At 39.7% G+C, this 17,307-nt stretch overlaps 3 protein-coding genes across 3 annotated transcripts; 2 read left to right on the top strand and 1 right to left on the bottom strand.

Annotated features, from left to right (window-relative positions):
* The first annotated feature begins 508 nt into the window (after positions 1–508).
* LOC117637666 (MDIS1-interacting receptor like kinase 2-like) lies at positions 509–4,562 on the top strand. The gene is made up of 2 exons (XM_034372625.1): positions 509–3,909; positions 4,014–4,562. Exons 1-2 carry the CDS (start codon positions 564–566, stop codon positions 4,391–4,393), a joined length of 3,726 nt encoding a protein of 1,241 aa, XP_034228516.1. The 5' UTR covers positions 509–563; the 3' UTR covers positions 4,394–4,562.
* Positions 4,563–7,617: 3,055 nt separating this feature from the next.
* LOC117637856 (MDIS1-interacting receptor like kinase 2-like) lies at positions 7,618–11,608 on the top strand. The gene is made up of 2 exons (XM_034372896.1): positions 7,618–10,914; positions 11,039–11,608. The coding sequence occupies exons 1-2, from the start codon at positions 8,061–8,063 to the stop codon at positions 11,410–11,412; spliced, it is 3,228 nt and encodes a 1,075-aa protein (XP_034228787.1). The 5' UTR covers positions 7,618–8,060; the 3' UTR covers positions 11,413–11,608.
* A 492-nt stretch (positions 11,609–12,100) lies between these two features.
* LOC117636706 (cellulose synthase A catalytic subunit 4 [UDP-forming]) lies at positions 12,101–16,697 on the bottom strand. Its single transcript, XM_034371350.1, has 12 exons — positions 16,590–16,697; positions 16,286–16,490; positions 16,054–16,175; positions 15,891–15,957; positions 15,648–15,798; positions 14,943–15,555; positions 14,690–14,827; positions 14,411–14,536; positions 14,103–14,315; positions 13,478–13,999; positions 13,005–13,355; positions 12,101–12,918 (listed from the first exon to the last, which is right to left on the bottom strand). The coding sequence occupies exons 1-12, from the start codon at positions 16,668–16,670 to the stop codon at positions 12,337–12,339; spliced, it is 3,171 nt and encodes a 1,056-aa protein (XP_034227241.1). The 5' UTR covers positions 16,671–16,697; the 3' UTR covers positions 12,101–12,336.
* Between the last annotated feature and the right edge of the window lie 610 nt (positions 16,698–17,307).

The following is a 17,307-nucleotide window of genomic DNA, read 5'->3' as shown; positions in this document are numbered from 1 at the left end:
AGAGTAGTGTTGGCCCTCTCAGTTGAAGAGAAAAATCTATGTGGAAGTGATTTTGAAATTTTGGCCCTCCATGCTAAGATTTTTAGCTCCGTCACTGATGGCTAACTCACATGTTAAAATAAGAATTCTAGCTCCGTCACTCAATTGCTTCATACACTTTAGCTACTTAATGTTTGTTTAACTTGATAAGCCAGATAATGAGTAATAGTAATTCCACTTAACTGGCTGCTCTGCCTTTTACGCTTTAAAATATGTAAGACAAAGCTTCTTTTATGCTAATAATTTTTTGGACGGTTACCACTTTATAGACACCGAGTCCAAATTACTAAGCGAGTTTTCACATGTGAAATCCAGTCCCAAATGGAACTCGTGCTTCTTCTCTATATAAGCCGAAATTGTGCGCGTGAAACAAATTAGGGGAGAGTCCAAGTGAGATGTGTAACTCGTGCTTCTTCTCTATATAAGGAAGCATGCATGCATCTAAGAAATGAACCATCCACGACAACAATTCCCAAACTTTGTCACAAGTTGACAAACTCAAATCAGATCCAACACTAAAACAAATGCAAGTCCAAACCATGCCAATGATTCAGAAACCTCTTTCCCTCCTCTTTCACATTTTCCTGTTTTCCTCATTGCCACTGATCACAGCCGCATCATCATCTCCAACACCAAGAGCACAGGCAGAGGCCCTGATCAAATGGAAGAGAAGCTTTTCTTCTTCTTCTTCTTCTCCACCACTTTCACTTCTCCATTCATGGTCCCTCACTAACATCAACAACCTTTGCAACTGGACTGGCGTTGCGTGCGGACATCACACCACCAAAACCAGAACAGTCTCCAAAATAGACCTCTCCAACATGAACATCATTGGAAAATTAACCCGATTCGACTTCATCCGGTTTCCCAATCTCACTCACTTCAACCTCTTCAGCAACAATTTCAGTGGACAAATTCCATCTGCCATTGGCAACCTCAGCAGCCTCACATTCTTGGACTTGGGCAACAACGTTTTTGATCAAGAAATACCATCTGAGATAGGCAGGTTAGCAGAGCTGCAGTACTTGAGTTTCCACAACAACAGTCTCTATGGTGCCATCCCTTATCAACTAAGCCATCTCCAAAAGGTATGGTACTTGGACCTTGCATCAAACATTGTTGAGTCTCCTGATTGGTCCAAGTTTTCAGGCATGCCTTCATTGACCTACCTTGATATTCATGATAATATTCATCTAAATTCAGATTTCCCAGATTTCATATCCCATTGTTGGAACTTGACATTCCTTGACTTGTCTCAGACTAATATGAGTGGCCAAATACCAGAAGCGGTATGTAACAATCTGGCCAAACTTGAATATCTCAATCTCACTAACAACCTGTTTCAAGGACCGTTTCCAAAAAACATTTCCAAACTTTCCAAGCTCAAACACCTTCATGCACAATTGAACAAGTTCAGTGGCCCAATACCTGAAGATATCGGTTCAATATCTGGTCTTCAGTGCATCGACCTGCTTCAAAATTCCCTTGAAGGGAAAATTCCATCTTCTATAGGCCGACTCAGAGAGCTGCGGTACCTTGATCTTCGAAACAATTCCTTAAACTCTTCAATCCCTTATGAACTTGGTTTTTGTACCAACCTCACCTACTTGGCCCTGGCTTCCAATAAACTCAATGGGGAATTGCCTCTGTCCTTGTCCAATCTGAACAACATCAATAAATTGGGTTTATCTGAAAATCATCTTACAGGTCCCATCCTGCCTTCCCTTATCTCCAATTGGACTGAAGTGGAATCTTTGCAACTTCAAAACAATAAGTTCAGTGGGAATATTCCAGCAGAAATTGGCCTGTTGACGAAGCTCAACTACCTTTTTCTCTACAACAATAGCTTCTCTGGATCAATTCCCTCAGAGATTGGTAACTTGAAAGATTTGACAGGATTGGCTCTTTCACAAAACCAGCTCTCAGGGCCAATTCCCATGACACTGTGGAACCTCACAAATATTAAGACAGTCAACCTTCACTTCAACAATCTCACTGGCATGATTCCACCAGAGATTGAAAATATGGTGTCACTGGAGGAATTTGATGCAGACACTAACCACCTGTATGGAGAGTTGCCAGGCACCATTTCTCGGCTTACTAAATTAAAGTCATTCTCTGTTTTCGCCAATAATTTTTCGGGAAGCATTCCAAGGGATTTTGGCAGGTACAGTCCTAATTTGAGCATTCTGCGCCTTTCGGACAACAGCTTTACAGGAGAGCTGCCACCAGAATTGTGTAGCGTTTTTGCTCTGGAAGAATTGTCTGTAGCTGGTAACAACTTCTCTGGGTCATTGCCAAAGTGCTTGAGAAATTGTTCAAAACTACAAACAGTTGCTGTTGGTCACAACCAATTCACGGGAAGCATTACAAATTCATTTGGTATTCATCCTAATCTTACCTCTGTTTCTCTCAGTAATAATCAATTTGTTGGTGAAATCTCACCGGAATTGGGAGAATGTGAAAGTCTTAATCGCTTATTGATGGATAGAAATAAAATTTCTGGTCAAATCCCACCTGAGCTTGGGAAGTTGAGCAAATTGGCAGTACTAATCCTGGACTCTAATGACTTGACTGGATATATTCCGGCTCAGTTGGGAAACTTAGGCCTACTGTACAAGCTCAATCTGAGCAAGAATCATTTGACAGGAGACATCCCCAAGAGTCTAAGCGATTTGACTAAGCTCGAGTTGCTTGATTTATCCGAAAACGATTTGATAGGACACATCCCCATAGAGCTTGGTAAGTTTGAGAGGTTGTCAACTTTAAACCTGAGCCACAACAATTTATTTGGTCAAATACCACCAGAGCTTGGTAATTTGCCCTTGCAGTACTTGTTGGACCTCAGCAGCAATTTACTCTCAGAACCGCTTCCTGCAGACCTGGCTAAGCTTATACGGCTGGAGATTCTTAATGTCTCACATAACCATCTCTCAGGGAGCATCCCAGAAACATTTTCCAGAATGGTTAGTCTAGATGACATTGATTTCTCTTACAATAACTTAACTGGTCCAATCCCCACTGGTGCCATGTTTCGGAAAGTGCCTGTAAATGCCTTTCTTGGAAATGATGGTTTATGTGGAGATACCGAGGGTCTAACTCCATGCAACTCAAATCCCGGAAAGTCCAACAAGATTAGCAAGGTTCTACTTGCTCTCCTGGTTTCCAGTTGTGTTATATTAGTGGTTGCAACTACAAGTACTGCTGCAGTGCTAAAGTTCAGCCGGAAATCGAAGCTTAAAGAAACCAAAAGTCCTAGGATGTCTGAGAGTTTTGATTTAGGGATATGGGGAAGATATGGAAAATTCACATTTGGTGCAATTGTGAATGCGACGGAGAACTTTGATGAGAAGTACCTCATTGGAAAAGGAGGATTTGGGAGTGTCTACAAGGCTACGTTGGACAGGGGAAAAGTGGTTGCAGTTAAGAAGCTGAACATTTCAGACTCTAGTGACATTCCAGAAATAAATCGCCAAAGTTTTGAGAATGAGATACGAACCTTGACAGAAGTGAGGCACAGAAACATAATAAATCTCTATGGGTTCTGTTCATGGAGGGACTGCTTGTACTTGGTGTATGAATATGCAGAGAGAGGTAGCTTGAGAAAAGTATTGTATGGGACAGAGGAAAGGGAAGCAGAACTTGGATGGAGCACAAGGGTGAAAATTGTGCAAGGGCTAGCTCATGCAGTTGCTTACTTGCACAATGATTGCTCTCCTCCAATTGTTCACAGGGACATAACTTTGAACAACATATTACTTGAGAAGGGTTTCGTGCCACGGTTATCGGATTTTGGAACTGCAAGGTTCTTGAGCACAGATTCATCCAATTGGACTTCTGTAGCAGGATCTTACGGCTACATGGCTCCAGGTAAAATCCAATAAACTAATATTCAATTTATACATGACTTATATTGACACATTGTTTATGATAGAAAAATGTTTGTTGATTTTGTTGTTTTGATGTGCATGTAGAGCTGGCTTTCACAATGCGTGTGACGGATAAGTGCGATGTGCATAGCTTTGGAGTGGTGGCATTAGAAATAATGATGGGAAGGCATCCGGGGGAGCTTTTAACTTCTCTATCAGTCTCATTGCCAGAAAATGCAGAATTGCTTTTGAAGGATTTGTTAGACCAACGGCTAAGGCCTCCTCCCAGTCAGTCAGCAGCGGCAGTTGCTTCCGTGGTAACCATGGCTTTGGCCTGTACGCGCACTAATGCAGAGTCAAGACCGACCATGGATTTTGTGGCAAAAGAACTATCATCAGCCAGGACCCAGGCTAACCTCTCTGTACCATTTGGCATGATCACCATCAACAAGTTGGCAAATTTTCAAAACCAGAAGAACTTTTAAACAGAAGAGGTCCACACATATATGAATACTAATCGTTTATGTACTGATGCAATGTTAAGGGTTGTAGCTCTATCCTGTCAACGTGAACGGTTGTAAACGTTGATTTATAACAATTATTTATGTGTATGTGACGACTCGTGTTACTAATATTCACGAATCAATTACTCATGTAATCCAATCAGATTCTGTTAAAACTTCTATGTTGTACATTTGATTAAGTTTTCAGCTACCAACAAAAGTAACACTTCCGACCTACTAACAACCAAAGTGTTGTCCAGAAAGAAAAGAACCAAAAACTAGTTAGCAACCACCAAACTGTTGGGGCCTAAAAAGAAACTGGCCCCTTAAAGTGCATGAAAGAATGTTAAAAATTTCCAACAAGGTGATAGATTGCTGAAAAAAGTGTAGGGTAGGGTCCAATATCTGTCTGTGTATACAAATGTGAAATTGAAAGTGAAGTTTGAAGACGAGCAGATTCTCTATTTATGTATTGTTCTATGAGACTCAAAAGGAATTCATCTTCATGATCACCATCTTTCAAAATTAGCCTTAACCTACTATAAACAGAAAAAAGAAGCAGAAAAATATTACAGTTTCGATTAAAATTTCGACTAGTTGCCCTGCAAAATAAGAAAAATGTTGAAATTTCGACGTTGAAATCACCGTGAGAAATACCAAAGAAATACAGGGACCACTGCAAGTATGTATCAAAACCACACCAGTGAAGTCTTTTGCTATGCTAGGGAAGGTACAATTACAATATTTCTTAACTAAAGTAAGTCCTTTTAAAATTGGAATAATTAAAACTTAAAAAGGCAGATATTGCGATGTTCAACTTTGGAATAATAAAGCTGATCACAACTTTGAAAAGTACCTGGAGACTTGACTTGTCATTGTCCCACTCACAAGATTTTTTTTCTCCTGTCTTGTCATCCTATTCTCACTAGGAGGACTAAGCAGCAACAGCAGGCAAACTTCTTCAATCTTCATTTTCAATTTCGCATTTCTCTCCAGAGACTGATACTCACGTGATTAGCACGTGAGGAGAGAGATAGAGGGAGCAGGCAAGTGTTTTTTGGCATAGCCTGGTACCACGACTATGTTGGTGAAAGTTCTAATACTACTTGTTGCCTTTTAAGGGGCTGGTTCCCTTCTTGGAACCTACGTGGTATTTTCCTTGGTAGTTGGGAAGTTCACGTTTCGGTTGGTATAGTTGGAAATTAATCCAATACATAACGTAGAATTTTTAAAATAATTTTGTTGTATCTTAGATGTTCGTCATAGTTCGTTCATACGTCGATCTATAATTCTTATACAGTAATTGTTTATAATTTTTGAATTTGCACGTGTACGATTGTTGTTAACATTTCTTTTTACTCGTGTGTTATATTTATTTTATTAATAGTGTACAAATAAATCTAGATGGTCTTCCTTTAGTTGTCAAAAAAGAGAAAGTAGATATCCAAAAAGACCAAGAAATTGAAGCACCTAGTTTGAATCTAGATGGTATGACTTATCAGATTGTTAATCTGTCTTCTCTTTATTTTTTTATTTTTTTTTAAGTACTTTAATTTTCTATGCCAAATGTTTGGTGAAAAAATTCCACTTAAAAGGGTGCTCCGCATTCCACGCTCCAAAATATATACGTGCCCAAATTTTTAACCTCAACTAATCATCCATTTGGCTGAATAATCATTTTTGCAATTAAAATATATAAGTGCCGTAATTCCTAACCTCAAATAATTATCCATTTGGACTGAATAATCATTTTCCGTTAAAATATTTTAATGCAGTAATGTAAGCGGCTCCTCTACTTTCTAATCGATCATACACCCATTTCATTTTATTTTCATGATTCTGTATCGATGGGTACAGATAAAATTGTTTTCTATACACTACATTTTTTGCATTTTTTTCTTTTGTTTTTGGTTAAGATTTTATATGCGGGAGCAAATTTCCTCACGAGAATATTCGGTTCGAAAGATTTCCATTTCTTCTTCGCCGCCTCTTTCTCCCTGCAAAATAGAACAAATAAGAGGACCACACCCAGGGGGTGTTGGCCAAAAGCCCTCCGATGCCTAAGTCAGTTCAATCGATCCGTAGAGAAACGATAGCTAAAATAGGATATGGGATGTGTTTATAATATAAATTGGGCGGCCGGAGCCTTATGTAAAAGAAAGAGAGAGAGAGAGAGAGAAAAGAGGTGGCTAGGGTTTGAGAGGAATTTTCCGCAGAGTTTTAGTAGTAATTCTCACGTACCTTAATCTTTGTGTGTGGCCATCCTTTTATAGTGGTCTCGGAGGCTAGGGTTTCAGAGGAATAATTCCGTAGATGGAAGGGAATTATTCCTCCCCTTTTTGGGATTGATTTGATTAATTAGGGATTTGATTTATTAGGGTAAATCAAATCCCTAATTGTGGTAGGCATCAAATCAAATCCCGATTCAAGTAGGTAACTCCTCATTTAATTGGGGATCGTGGTATTTAACCAAATCAAATCTCAACCTAATTAGGTAACGTTCAATTTAATTGGGAATTTAATTGGATAATTTTCAATTAAATTGAGTAACTCCCAATTAGGTTGATCAATTCCCAATTTGGTCAAATAATCCCCAAATGGTAGGAATTATTTGACCTAGGGTTTGATTTAATTAGGTTCCCACAATATATATTTTGTATGGTGTGCAAATATACTCCATGGTAAAGCTAATTGAAAAAAGCAAACATGAGTTTAGTCAAGTTCACTATAGCGAATGTGCTTCACACTCTGCACCTGAGTTTGAATCATCTTCCCTGTAATTTAGATTAGATTAAACTATAACATTTTTTGTATTTAAAAAAAAAAATGGTGGACCACTAGTTTGGTTGGTTTGGGTATTTAGCATTATTTACAACAATCTTCATCAAAACTGCAATATATTTTAATTTTAGCATTAGCTATATGTCTCTTTGAATGTGTACACGTTTTAAAGAATACATATACTGCGAATGTCTTTTAACCTTTTTCATAAAAGTCTCTTTCTTAAAACATTCACTCCAACTTGCACACTCAGGAGAATCAAATCCATCCAATGCATATGCATACAAAACCATGAGCATGACCTTTTAAGTTGACCTATCTTTTTTCCTGTCATTTTAATATGAAGTTAATGGACAAGTGGACCCACTATACCTCTATAAATCTCGGATAAAATTCATACATAACATTAACGCGTCAAACCACCATGGAAGGAGTTTTCTCTAGTCAGAAGCCTACTTATCTTATTCTTCTCCTTCATATTTTCCTGCTTGCTTTGCTTCCATTCAAGGCCATTTCATCACCAAAAACACAGGCAGAAGCTTTGGTAAGTTGGAAGAACACCTTTGCTTCTGCACCACCTTCTCTCAGTTCATGGTCCCTCACTAACCTCAACAATCTTTGCAACTGGACTGCCATTGTTTGTGACCACAGCAGCAAAGAAGTTTCCCAAATTGACCTCTCCAACTTCAACATCTCTGCAACACTAACCCATTTCAACTTCACCCCATTTCTCAATCTCACCCAATTCAACCTCAATTTCAACAATTTCACAGGGCCTGTGCCATCTGCCATTGGCAAACTCTCCAAGCTCACAACTTTGGACTTGGGCAACAACTTATTCATTCAAGAAATACCTGTGCAGATAGGCATGTTGACTGAGCTTCAGTATTTGAGTTTCTTCAACAACAATCTCACTGGTGTAATTCCCTATCAGCTTAGCAATCTCCAAAAGGTACAGTTTTTGATTCTTGGAGAAAACTACTTAGAAACTCCTGACTGGTCTAAATTTTCAGGCATGCCTTCTTTGACATACCTTGATTTTTATCTAAACAGTCTTGATTCAGAATTCCCAGAATTTATATCTAAATGTTTGAACTTGACATTCCTGGACTTGTCTCAAAATGCTTTCACTGGTCAAATACCAGAAGTGGTATTTACTAATCTGGGCAAGCTTGAGTTTCTCAATCTCACCAATAACCAATTCCAAGGACCATTGCCAACAAGCTTTCCTAAGCTTAAACACCTTAATTTAGCACTGAACCACTTCGGTGGTCCAATTCCTGAAGATATTGGTTTTATATCTGGCCTTGAAAGAATTGACCTGCTTACCACTTCCCTTGAAGGGCCAATTCCATCCTCTATAGGCCAACTCAGGGAGCTCAAATACCTTGATCTTCGAAACAATTCTTTGAACTCTTCAATCCCTTATGAGCTTGGTCTTTGTACCAACCTCACCTACTTGGCCCTGGCTTCCAATTTCCTCAGTGGGGAACTGCCTCTGTCCTTGTCCAAGCTTACCAAAATTCGTGAATTGGGTTTATCTGGGAATACATTTACTGGTCCACTATTGCCTTCTCTGGTTTCCAATTGGACTGAAATGGTCTCTTTACAACTTCAAAACAACAGCTTCAGTGGGAATATTCCAGCAGAAATTGGGCTTTTGACAAAACTCAATGTCCTTTATCTGTTCCAAAACAAGTTCACTGCCTCGATTCCCTCACAGATTGGAAACTTGAAAGATTTGACAGATTTGGATCTTTCTGGAAACCAACTATCAGGGCCAATTCCTATAACACTGTGGAGTCTCACAAATCTTCATAGCCTACAGCTTTTCTACAACAATCTCACTGGGACAATCCCGCCAGAGATTGGAAACATGATGTCATTGGCTACCTTCGATGTCAACACAAACCAACTTCATGGGGAGTTGCCAAAGAACATTTCTCTTCTAAGTAGCCTTGAGAATTTTTCTGTGTTCACTAATGAATTATCAGGAGACATTCCGAGCGATTTTGGGAAGTACAGTCCTAATTTGGTGTATGTTAGCTTTTCCAACAATAGTTTCTCTGGAGAATTGCCACAAGAATTGTGCAGTGGGTTCGCTTTGCAAGTTCTCACAGTCAATGGTAACAACTTCACAGGGTCATTGCCTGCGTGCTTGAGAAATTGTTCAGGATTAATTAGAGTCCGGTTTGATGGTAACCAATTCACTGGAAACATTACAAATGCGTTTGGTGTTCATCCCAGTCTTGAGTTCATTGCTCTTAGTGACAACCAGTTTGTTGGTACTCTCTCACCACAGTGGGCAGAATGCAAAAATATCACTGCTATGAACGTGGCTAGAAATAGAATCTCTGGTCAAATCCCACCTGAGCTTGGGCAGATGACACAATTGCAATCTCTAAGATTAGAAGCTAATGATTTCATTGGGCAAATTCCGGATGAACTGGGAAATCTAAGCTTGCTCTTCTCGCTCAACCTGAGCGGCAACCACTTGGCAGGATCAATCCCCAAGAGTGTAGGCAAATTGACCAAGCTCCAACTTCTTGATTTGTCTGATAACAATTTTACAGGGGCAATACCAATTGAGTCTGGCACGTTTGACAGTTTAACAAGCTTGAACTTGAGCCATAACAAGTTATCAGGTAATATCCCTGCAGAGGTTGGAAACTTAGAGTTGCGGTACTTATTGGATCTTAGCGGCAATTTTCTCACTGGAGAAATACCTTCAAACTTGGCCAAGCTCACTCAATTGGAGGTTCTCAATGTCTCAAACAACCATCTCTCAGGGTCCATCCCATCAGCATTTTCCAACATGCTTAGTCTAAACAGCTTTGATTTTTCTTATAACAACTTGACAGGTCCAGTGCCAACTGGTGGGATTTTCCAAAAGGCACCTGCAAATGCCTTTGTTGGAAACTCTGGCTTGTGTGGAGCTTCAGAGGGACTAAGTGCATGCAGTTCTTCAGGCAAAAAGTCCAACAAGAACAACAACAAAATTCTAATTGGTGTTTTTGTTCCTGTTTGTGGTTTATTAGTGATTGCTACTGTTATTGCTCTTATTCTTATATTCCAAAAGAAACCCAAGTTGCTTGATGAGGAAGCCAGAAGTTCTAAGTCTGAGAGCTTTGAGTCTAGTATATGGGAAAGAGAAGTGAAATTTACGTTTGGAGAAATTGTGAAGGCCACAGAGGACTTTGATGAGAAGTACTGCATTGGAAAAGGAGGATTTGGAAGGGTGTACAAGGCAGAGTTGCTATCAGGCCAAATTGTTGCAGTTAAGAGGCTTAACATATCCGACTCTAGTGACATTCCAGCAATAAATCGCCAGAGTTTTGAGAATGAAATAAAAACTTTGACGCATGTCAGGCACCGCAACATCATTAGGTTATTTGGGTTCTGTTCAAGAAGGGGTTCCATGTTCTTGGTTTATGAGTATTTAGAGAGAGGCAGCCTAGGAAAAGCATTGTATGGTGTGGAAGGAGATGATGAACTTGGATGGGGTACAAGGGTCAAAATTGTGCAAGGACTAGCTCATGCACTTTCTTACTTGCACAATGATTGTTCTCCACCAGTTGTGCACCGGGATGTTTCTGTCAACAATGTGTTGCTTGAGTGTGATTTTGAGCCACGCCTCGCGGATTTTGGAACAGCAAAACTGTTGAGCTCGGATTCAACTAACTGGACCAATGTTGCTGGTTCTTATGGCTACATGGCACCAGGTAATCTTACTGTGTAGTTTGTTCATTTTTAATGCATTTTCGATCTTGAGAAGTATTGTAAATGCTAATGTTTTTGACTAAATACTTGGCGAAGGTGACTAATTTTGTTTTTCTTGATGTGCAGAGCTTGCATTCACCATGCGTGTCACAGATAAGAGTGATGTGTATAGCTTTGGAGTGGTGGCATTAGAAATCATGATGGGAAGGCACCCAGGGGAAATGCTTGAGTCCTTATTAGAGTCATCAAAATCACTGAAGGACAATACAGAATTGCTTTTAAAAGATGTGTTAGACCAAAGGCTGGAGCCTCCAACCGGTGAACTGGCAGAGGCAGTGGTGTTTGTGGTGACCATAGCCTTGGCCTGCACTCGTGCCCAACCGGAGTCACGACCCACAATGCGTTATGTGGCACAAGAACTATCAGCTCGGACCCAGCCTTACCTCTCTGAACCATTTGGTGCGTTAACCATCAACAAACTAACCGGCCATCAAAAATAGAATAAGAGATTGAAACTAGTGGTAGTGTGTATGCCAACCAAGTCTTAGTTCAAAATGTAAACATATAACTAGCTCTTTCTTGGTGTGTTTGTATTGTGTGTACATGCATTGAGCCTAGTAACAATGTTGGTTCTTGATGCCCCAGATGCATACTCGTTAAGAAAATAATATTTTGGTTTAACCCCAAAGTTTTGAATCTTTTGACACTTGTACTATTTAGTAGTGTATATAATGTAGTTTCATTTACAATCGACAATTGTCAACTTTTCCATACTTCATCTGCTAAACCTTTACATGCTTTAAATTCACCAAATTGTCTGCAAAACCGCGTTTTTCGAAACGGGTAAGACTGCTTTTTTGTTCTTTTCTGGTGGGGGTTCAGACTTAGCTTTCAACGGCTTTCTCACAGCTCACATCATCAATGGCTTTTGATGCTTATTAAATACTTTCCAGCCAGACGAAGGTTCTGTCTGTGTTGTTGACTTTATAGCTATGTTTTAAAATACCAGCCCATAGACACTGAAAAAGGGCCAGACTTGCAAACCAGGTATTAGGTTGGGGTTCTCGTGGCATCTTAGTTGTTTGTGTGAAAGAAAATTCCCTTCTTCTTTAGTTTAGATTATCACTTGTACTAAAAATATATACATATAACAGCCCATAGTCTCAATAAGAAAAAAATTCGAGGATAAAAATAATAAGAAACACATAATTTGTATTGTAATTAAGTTTTATACATGTAGCAGCGGGTCCCTGGTCACACAAATAAGTGTCAAAAATCTCTGTTAAGAATATATCATATACGTATAGTGTCTACACAAATGACCTTTGGAAACCAAGAACATTTGAAGACAAACAAGCAAAAGTTGCATAACTACGAAGACAATCAATGAAGAGAAAGTTGAAAACCCCAACAGCATAGCATGGCTAGCATTCCACACCACATTGTTTAAGAATTGGTCCAGTTTGCTTGGGCAAGAAGGGATCAATTCTCACCCAAATCAATGAGAAGATGGAAGCAAGAAGAACTGACCAAAGGATCACAATGGTAGGAGTTCTGTTTTGCCTTCCCATCAAACCTTTGAGGAAGGGGTAGAGATGAACAATGACCCAGAAGGAGAAAAATAGCTTTCCGAACAAAGGACCCCACGAGCCGTAGCCATTGTTAATGGCGTCAGAAATTCCAGCTACTACTCCTACCATGTTCAAGATGATCAGGGTGGTTGGTGGTATGAGAAGAGTTGTCCATTTGAAGAGGTAGAGTTCACCAAACTCTGCATCCTCTGCTGCTTTTGATGTTACAGTAAAGTTGGTGTCAACTCCAAACAGGACTTTGAGGAGGCCTTGAAAGACAGCAAAAAAATGTGCAGACACTCCACCAATCACCCAAAATTGCTCGTTACGCCACCAGTCCTCGATGCTAACATTGCTCCATCTGAGCTCTAGGATGCCAGTGGCAATGATGGAGAGGAAAAGAGCCATGAACCATATGCTAGCAAAGTTATTAAGCTGCAAATAATGAAATTCTGATTCATGAATTGGCCAATTTCCTTTGATCTTCAAACAAAGTAGTCTCTAAAAGTAAGAGTACTTACAGTGGGGATGATGAACTTTCCGGTCAAAAGACAGACTGCTGGAACAGTGCAATATGCAATTAAGGGGATGGAAGTGAAAGGGTAGACTATGGTGTTGATGTAAGCAAGCCTCTCCAGCCATTTCAATTTTCCTCCATAGGCATACCATAAGGGGCAGTGACGACTAAGAAAGATTTCAACAGAGCCAAGAGCCCATCTCAGAACTTGGTGCAACCGATCTGATAGATTAATAGGAGCAGATCCCTTGAAAGCTGGTCTCTTTGGCATGCAGTAAACTGACTTCCATCCTCTACAGTGCATTTTGAAGCCGGTCAAAATATCTTCTGTAACTGAACCATAAATCCACCCAATCTGCAATGAAAAACCAACCAAATCTTGAGTTATTATAGTTTTTGTATCAAATCCTGACGTAAAAAGAATAGAATACTAGAAATGCATAACTAGTTAAGTAGTTCATCATAAATGCTACTCACCTCTTTTCCCCATTCAGTTTTTTCTTCATAGCCACAACTTATGACATGAATGGCCTCCTTAACGAGTGTTTGGCTATTATTCCCTTCAGGAAGCCCACCATTTTCCATAAGAGTGGAAGCAATAAAAACAGGAGATTGTCCAAAACGTTTCTCAAAATTTTTCTGTGACATAAGTGATGATTTCTCCAACTCATCATAGCCTTCAAACCCTTCTTCAATCTCTTCAAGATCAAACATGGGGGCACTCCCTTTCCTTACGTAGTTTTTCCCCATCATTTTCTTCTTCTTGGTGTAAATTCCCCCAAGAAGACTTCTTATCCCATGCTTCTTAGACTTAGACTTAGACTTCTTTGAACCGCGACAACAGCCACAGAAGCACCATGAAGGCCAGCAGTCACATGTCATCTTAGGTCGCTTTTCAGACACTGGAGGATCATAGCCATACAATGCTTGTCTATTGAAGACACATCCAGTACCAACATACACTGGTCCTTGGATCCCATCTAGGCCTCTCATGTTGATCTATAACCAAAAACAAAGTCAAGGCATTGAGCTAAACTTTTACAGGCAGAGAATTCTGTATTGTAAGAGAATGTGTTAAAATTAAAGCTCTAGTGGCACTTACATCGAAGAACACAACATTTCGATTAGCATATCTATCATGCCGATCAATTCCATCAAACCTTTGAGGAAATTGAACATAGCATAGCTTCTTCCCGAGTTGGGGATCCATTAGGAAGCACATAGCTTCTCTTACAGCCTTGCTGTTGTTGATGTAGTGGTCACAATCAAGATTCAACATGAAAGGTGCATTAGTAAGCACTGCAGAAACTCGAACCTGTTGATCACATACAACATTTACGGTATAAACATTACTGTATGAACCAATCTTGCCTCAACCTAAATACACACATTTAATCAACATTAGCTCACCAAAGCATTCATGGCACCAGCTTTCTTGTGATGTTGATAGCCGGGACGTTTCTCACGTGAAACATACACAAGACGAGGCAGTTCCTTACCATCCACATCTAGTGCTCCCTCACTTCCCAGATAAACCTGCAAAGCAAGTAAAATGTCCACAGGTCATGTCAACAGTGCATTTCCTTTACTTTTGCTCTCTCTCTTTGAGAAACTAATAAATCCTAAAAATCAACAAGAGCTACATTGGATGACATACGGATTTAATGGGAAGAAAACAGAATATCAAACCTGGATCATTCCCGGATGATCACGAGTGTTGTTCCCAGGCCATGGAGTACCATCCTGCATTACCCAACCCTCTTCTGGTTTCTTCTGAGCCTTTGACACCAATGCATTAATCCTCACTTTGAATTCTTCGTACTCTCTCTGCAGTACCACACAAATAAACCTTTAGACCTCATTTCTTTGTCGTCAAAGTGTTGCAACAAAATAACTAAAGAACAAAAATTAATATATGTTTCTCCTGTATCTTTTAGCTTACCTTCATGGCTCTACGCTCCTTCACAAAGTTTGGGTGCACCTTGTCCTTCAAGTAATCAATCTTCTGAGAGAAATAGAACTCAGGGGCCCTAGGCTCAATGTTATGCTTTTTGCAAAATGGCACCCATCTTCTTGCGAATTCAGCAGTCTCTGATAGGGAATCAAAAAGGAGCATTGAAGCACCATCATCCGATACATAACAGCAGATCTTGTCAACAGGGTAGTCAACAGATAAGATCGATAGAACTGTGTTTGCAGTAATGATTGGAGGCTCCTTGAGAGGGTCCACTGTACTCACATACACATCAACTGATGATAATGTGTTAGGCTCACCCTCACGCTCAAATCTTATGGTCAGGCGGTCTAGGTAAGTCTCACGGTTGATGGGGTTCCACTTGGGGAACTGATCAAGTATCCAAGAAAATGCAAACCATATCTCACAAATTACAGATATGATCCACAAAGGATAAGCATCATATGCCGGAGTTAAAATTCGAAAACGGAAGAAGAAGGCCAGAATAACAAGCCGGCAGACAATGACTATGCGGTAAGGGCTGATTTTGCTTGATGAGACGGGTACTTTTCGCCACAGTGGTTGCCGGGCTTCAGCCAAACTACGAAAAGTCCAGATTCGAACAAATGAGACACTGCTACATCAGTTGAGAAGCATAATTTGGTACACAGATTTTGTACAAAACCAACTTACAGGAAGTCATCTTCGTAGCCTTGGTCATCATTTCTGTCGTCTTTGTTCACCAAACCTTTCTTTTCTTGCCTTACTTTCCATTTCTCCACTCTGTCTTTCCACTCTGCATTGCTCAAAACTTCTTTCTCACCTTCAAAATCCTTACCAGCAACTACAGAAACCAAAAATGGCATAAATTAATACATCCAATTCCCAATTTAAAAAAAAAACAAATATATAAGTTGAATTGAATATTATCCTTACCACTTCCTCCAACAGAGAAAGGTTGATCGTTGTGATGCCACTGCTGTTGAGTGTGTTCTCCATTTTCCTGTAAAACTCAACAATTTTTAATCACTTGGGTGCCTTAAGATCACTTCCTACTCCTCATAACAACTTATTATCTTATCAAACTTGATGAAATTACCGAATGATTAACGAAGTTATTTTTTTCTGTAGACTCATCATGGTGATCAATCTTGATCTGAAACTCATCATCAAAATCATCTGCATCAAAGTCTTCCTCATCTCCAGCAACTCTAGGACAACCTGCACATTATAAACGGTACGCGTTACATAATTTAAGGCCTAGGCCAGATATAACGACATATGCATATACAATATTAATTTATGAGAGAGAGAATTAATTAAAATGTTACCTTTTTGACGCTTATAACGAGTGTTGCACTGAGGGCAGCTCTGGTTGCCTTCACTCCTTTCATAGTCATAACAAGGCCGACAAACTGGGAAGCCGCAAACATGACATGCCACAAACAACTCCCCATCTTCTTTGTATCCAATTTCATCCCCACAAACCCTGCACACTTTCGATGAAGACACCGACTGCCTTGTCGGAGGCCGGTTCTGCATACCATTTGTCACATGGAGAAGGTTGTGAGTTCAGATCTCATGGACAAAGATTGTGTACTAAAAAAGAGATTAAGCTATACATTTTATGCATACCTCTTCAGTGCCATTCACAACATGGAGTTCATCTCGGGCGTGAGAACCAGTAAACAAGCCGGCCATGGTGTTTGAAGCCATGGCATGCAAACCAAAACGAGATTGTTGAACTTGAAAAGATGGTGAGAGGGGAGAGAAGGGAAGGAGGGTATTATAATGAAATGTTGGGGTGTAAAGAGAGACTATGATAATCAGGTGGAAGTGTGAGAGTCAGTTGTGCACCTACTGTGAGTTGGGAGGTCGCATGTTTGAGTCTAAGAAACGTTACTGAGCGATAGGTGAGAGGGAGAGAGGGTTTGCTTGCCTGGTATGGCAAATGCTCCATGGCTCGCTTCAACTCAAAGGTGTCTATGAGGCTGACGCCAAACTTTATTATTATTATTATTTTTATAAATAAACAAACAACAAAAATAAATACACACCTTACCTTCTCCATGTGTCGCGTACCCACCTCAGAAAATTCTCTTTCATCAACGATATAGAACATAAATCTAATTACAAATTCAATAGAGTTCCTTACTAAAATTACAAATTATTCCTTAAACTAAAATTCCTTGTTCATATTAGTCATTTTCTGTTTAAGAGCCGCACTACACTACCCGGAGAAATGTTTATGACAGTAATACCACGTGACATGACGACAGAGAATTGTAGATTGCATGGATTATTATTTAATTAGATTCGTAATATCATCATCACACACAATAGTGTTTCCTTT

This window comes from Prunus dulcis, chromosome 8 (genome assembly GCF_902201215.1).
Source record: "Prunus dulcis chromosome 8, ALMONDv2, whole genome shotgun sequence".
Lineage (NCBI taxonomy): Eukaryota > Viridiplantae > Streptophyta > Magnoliopsida > Rosales > Rosaceae > Prunus > Prunus dulcis.
The sequence above is the reverse complement of the archived record's forward strand: the minus strand, read 5'-3'. Positions and strand labels throughout refer to the sequence as shown.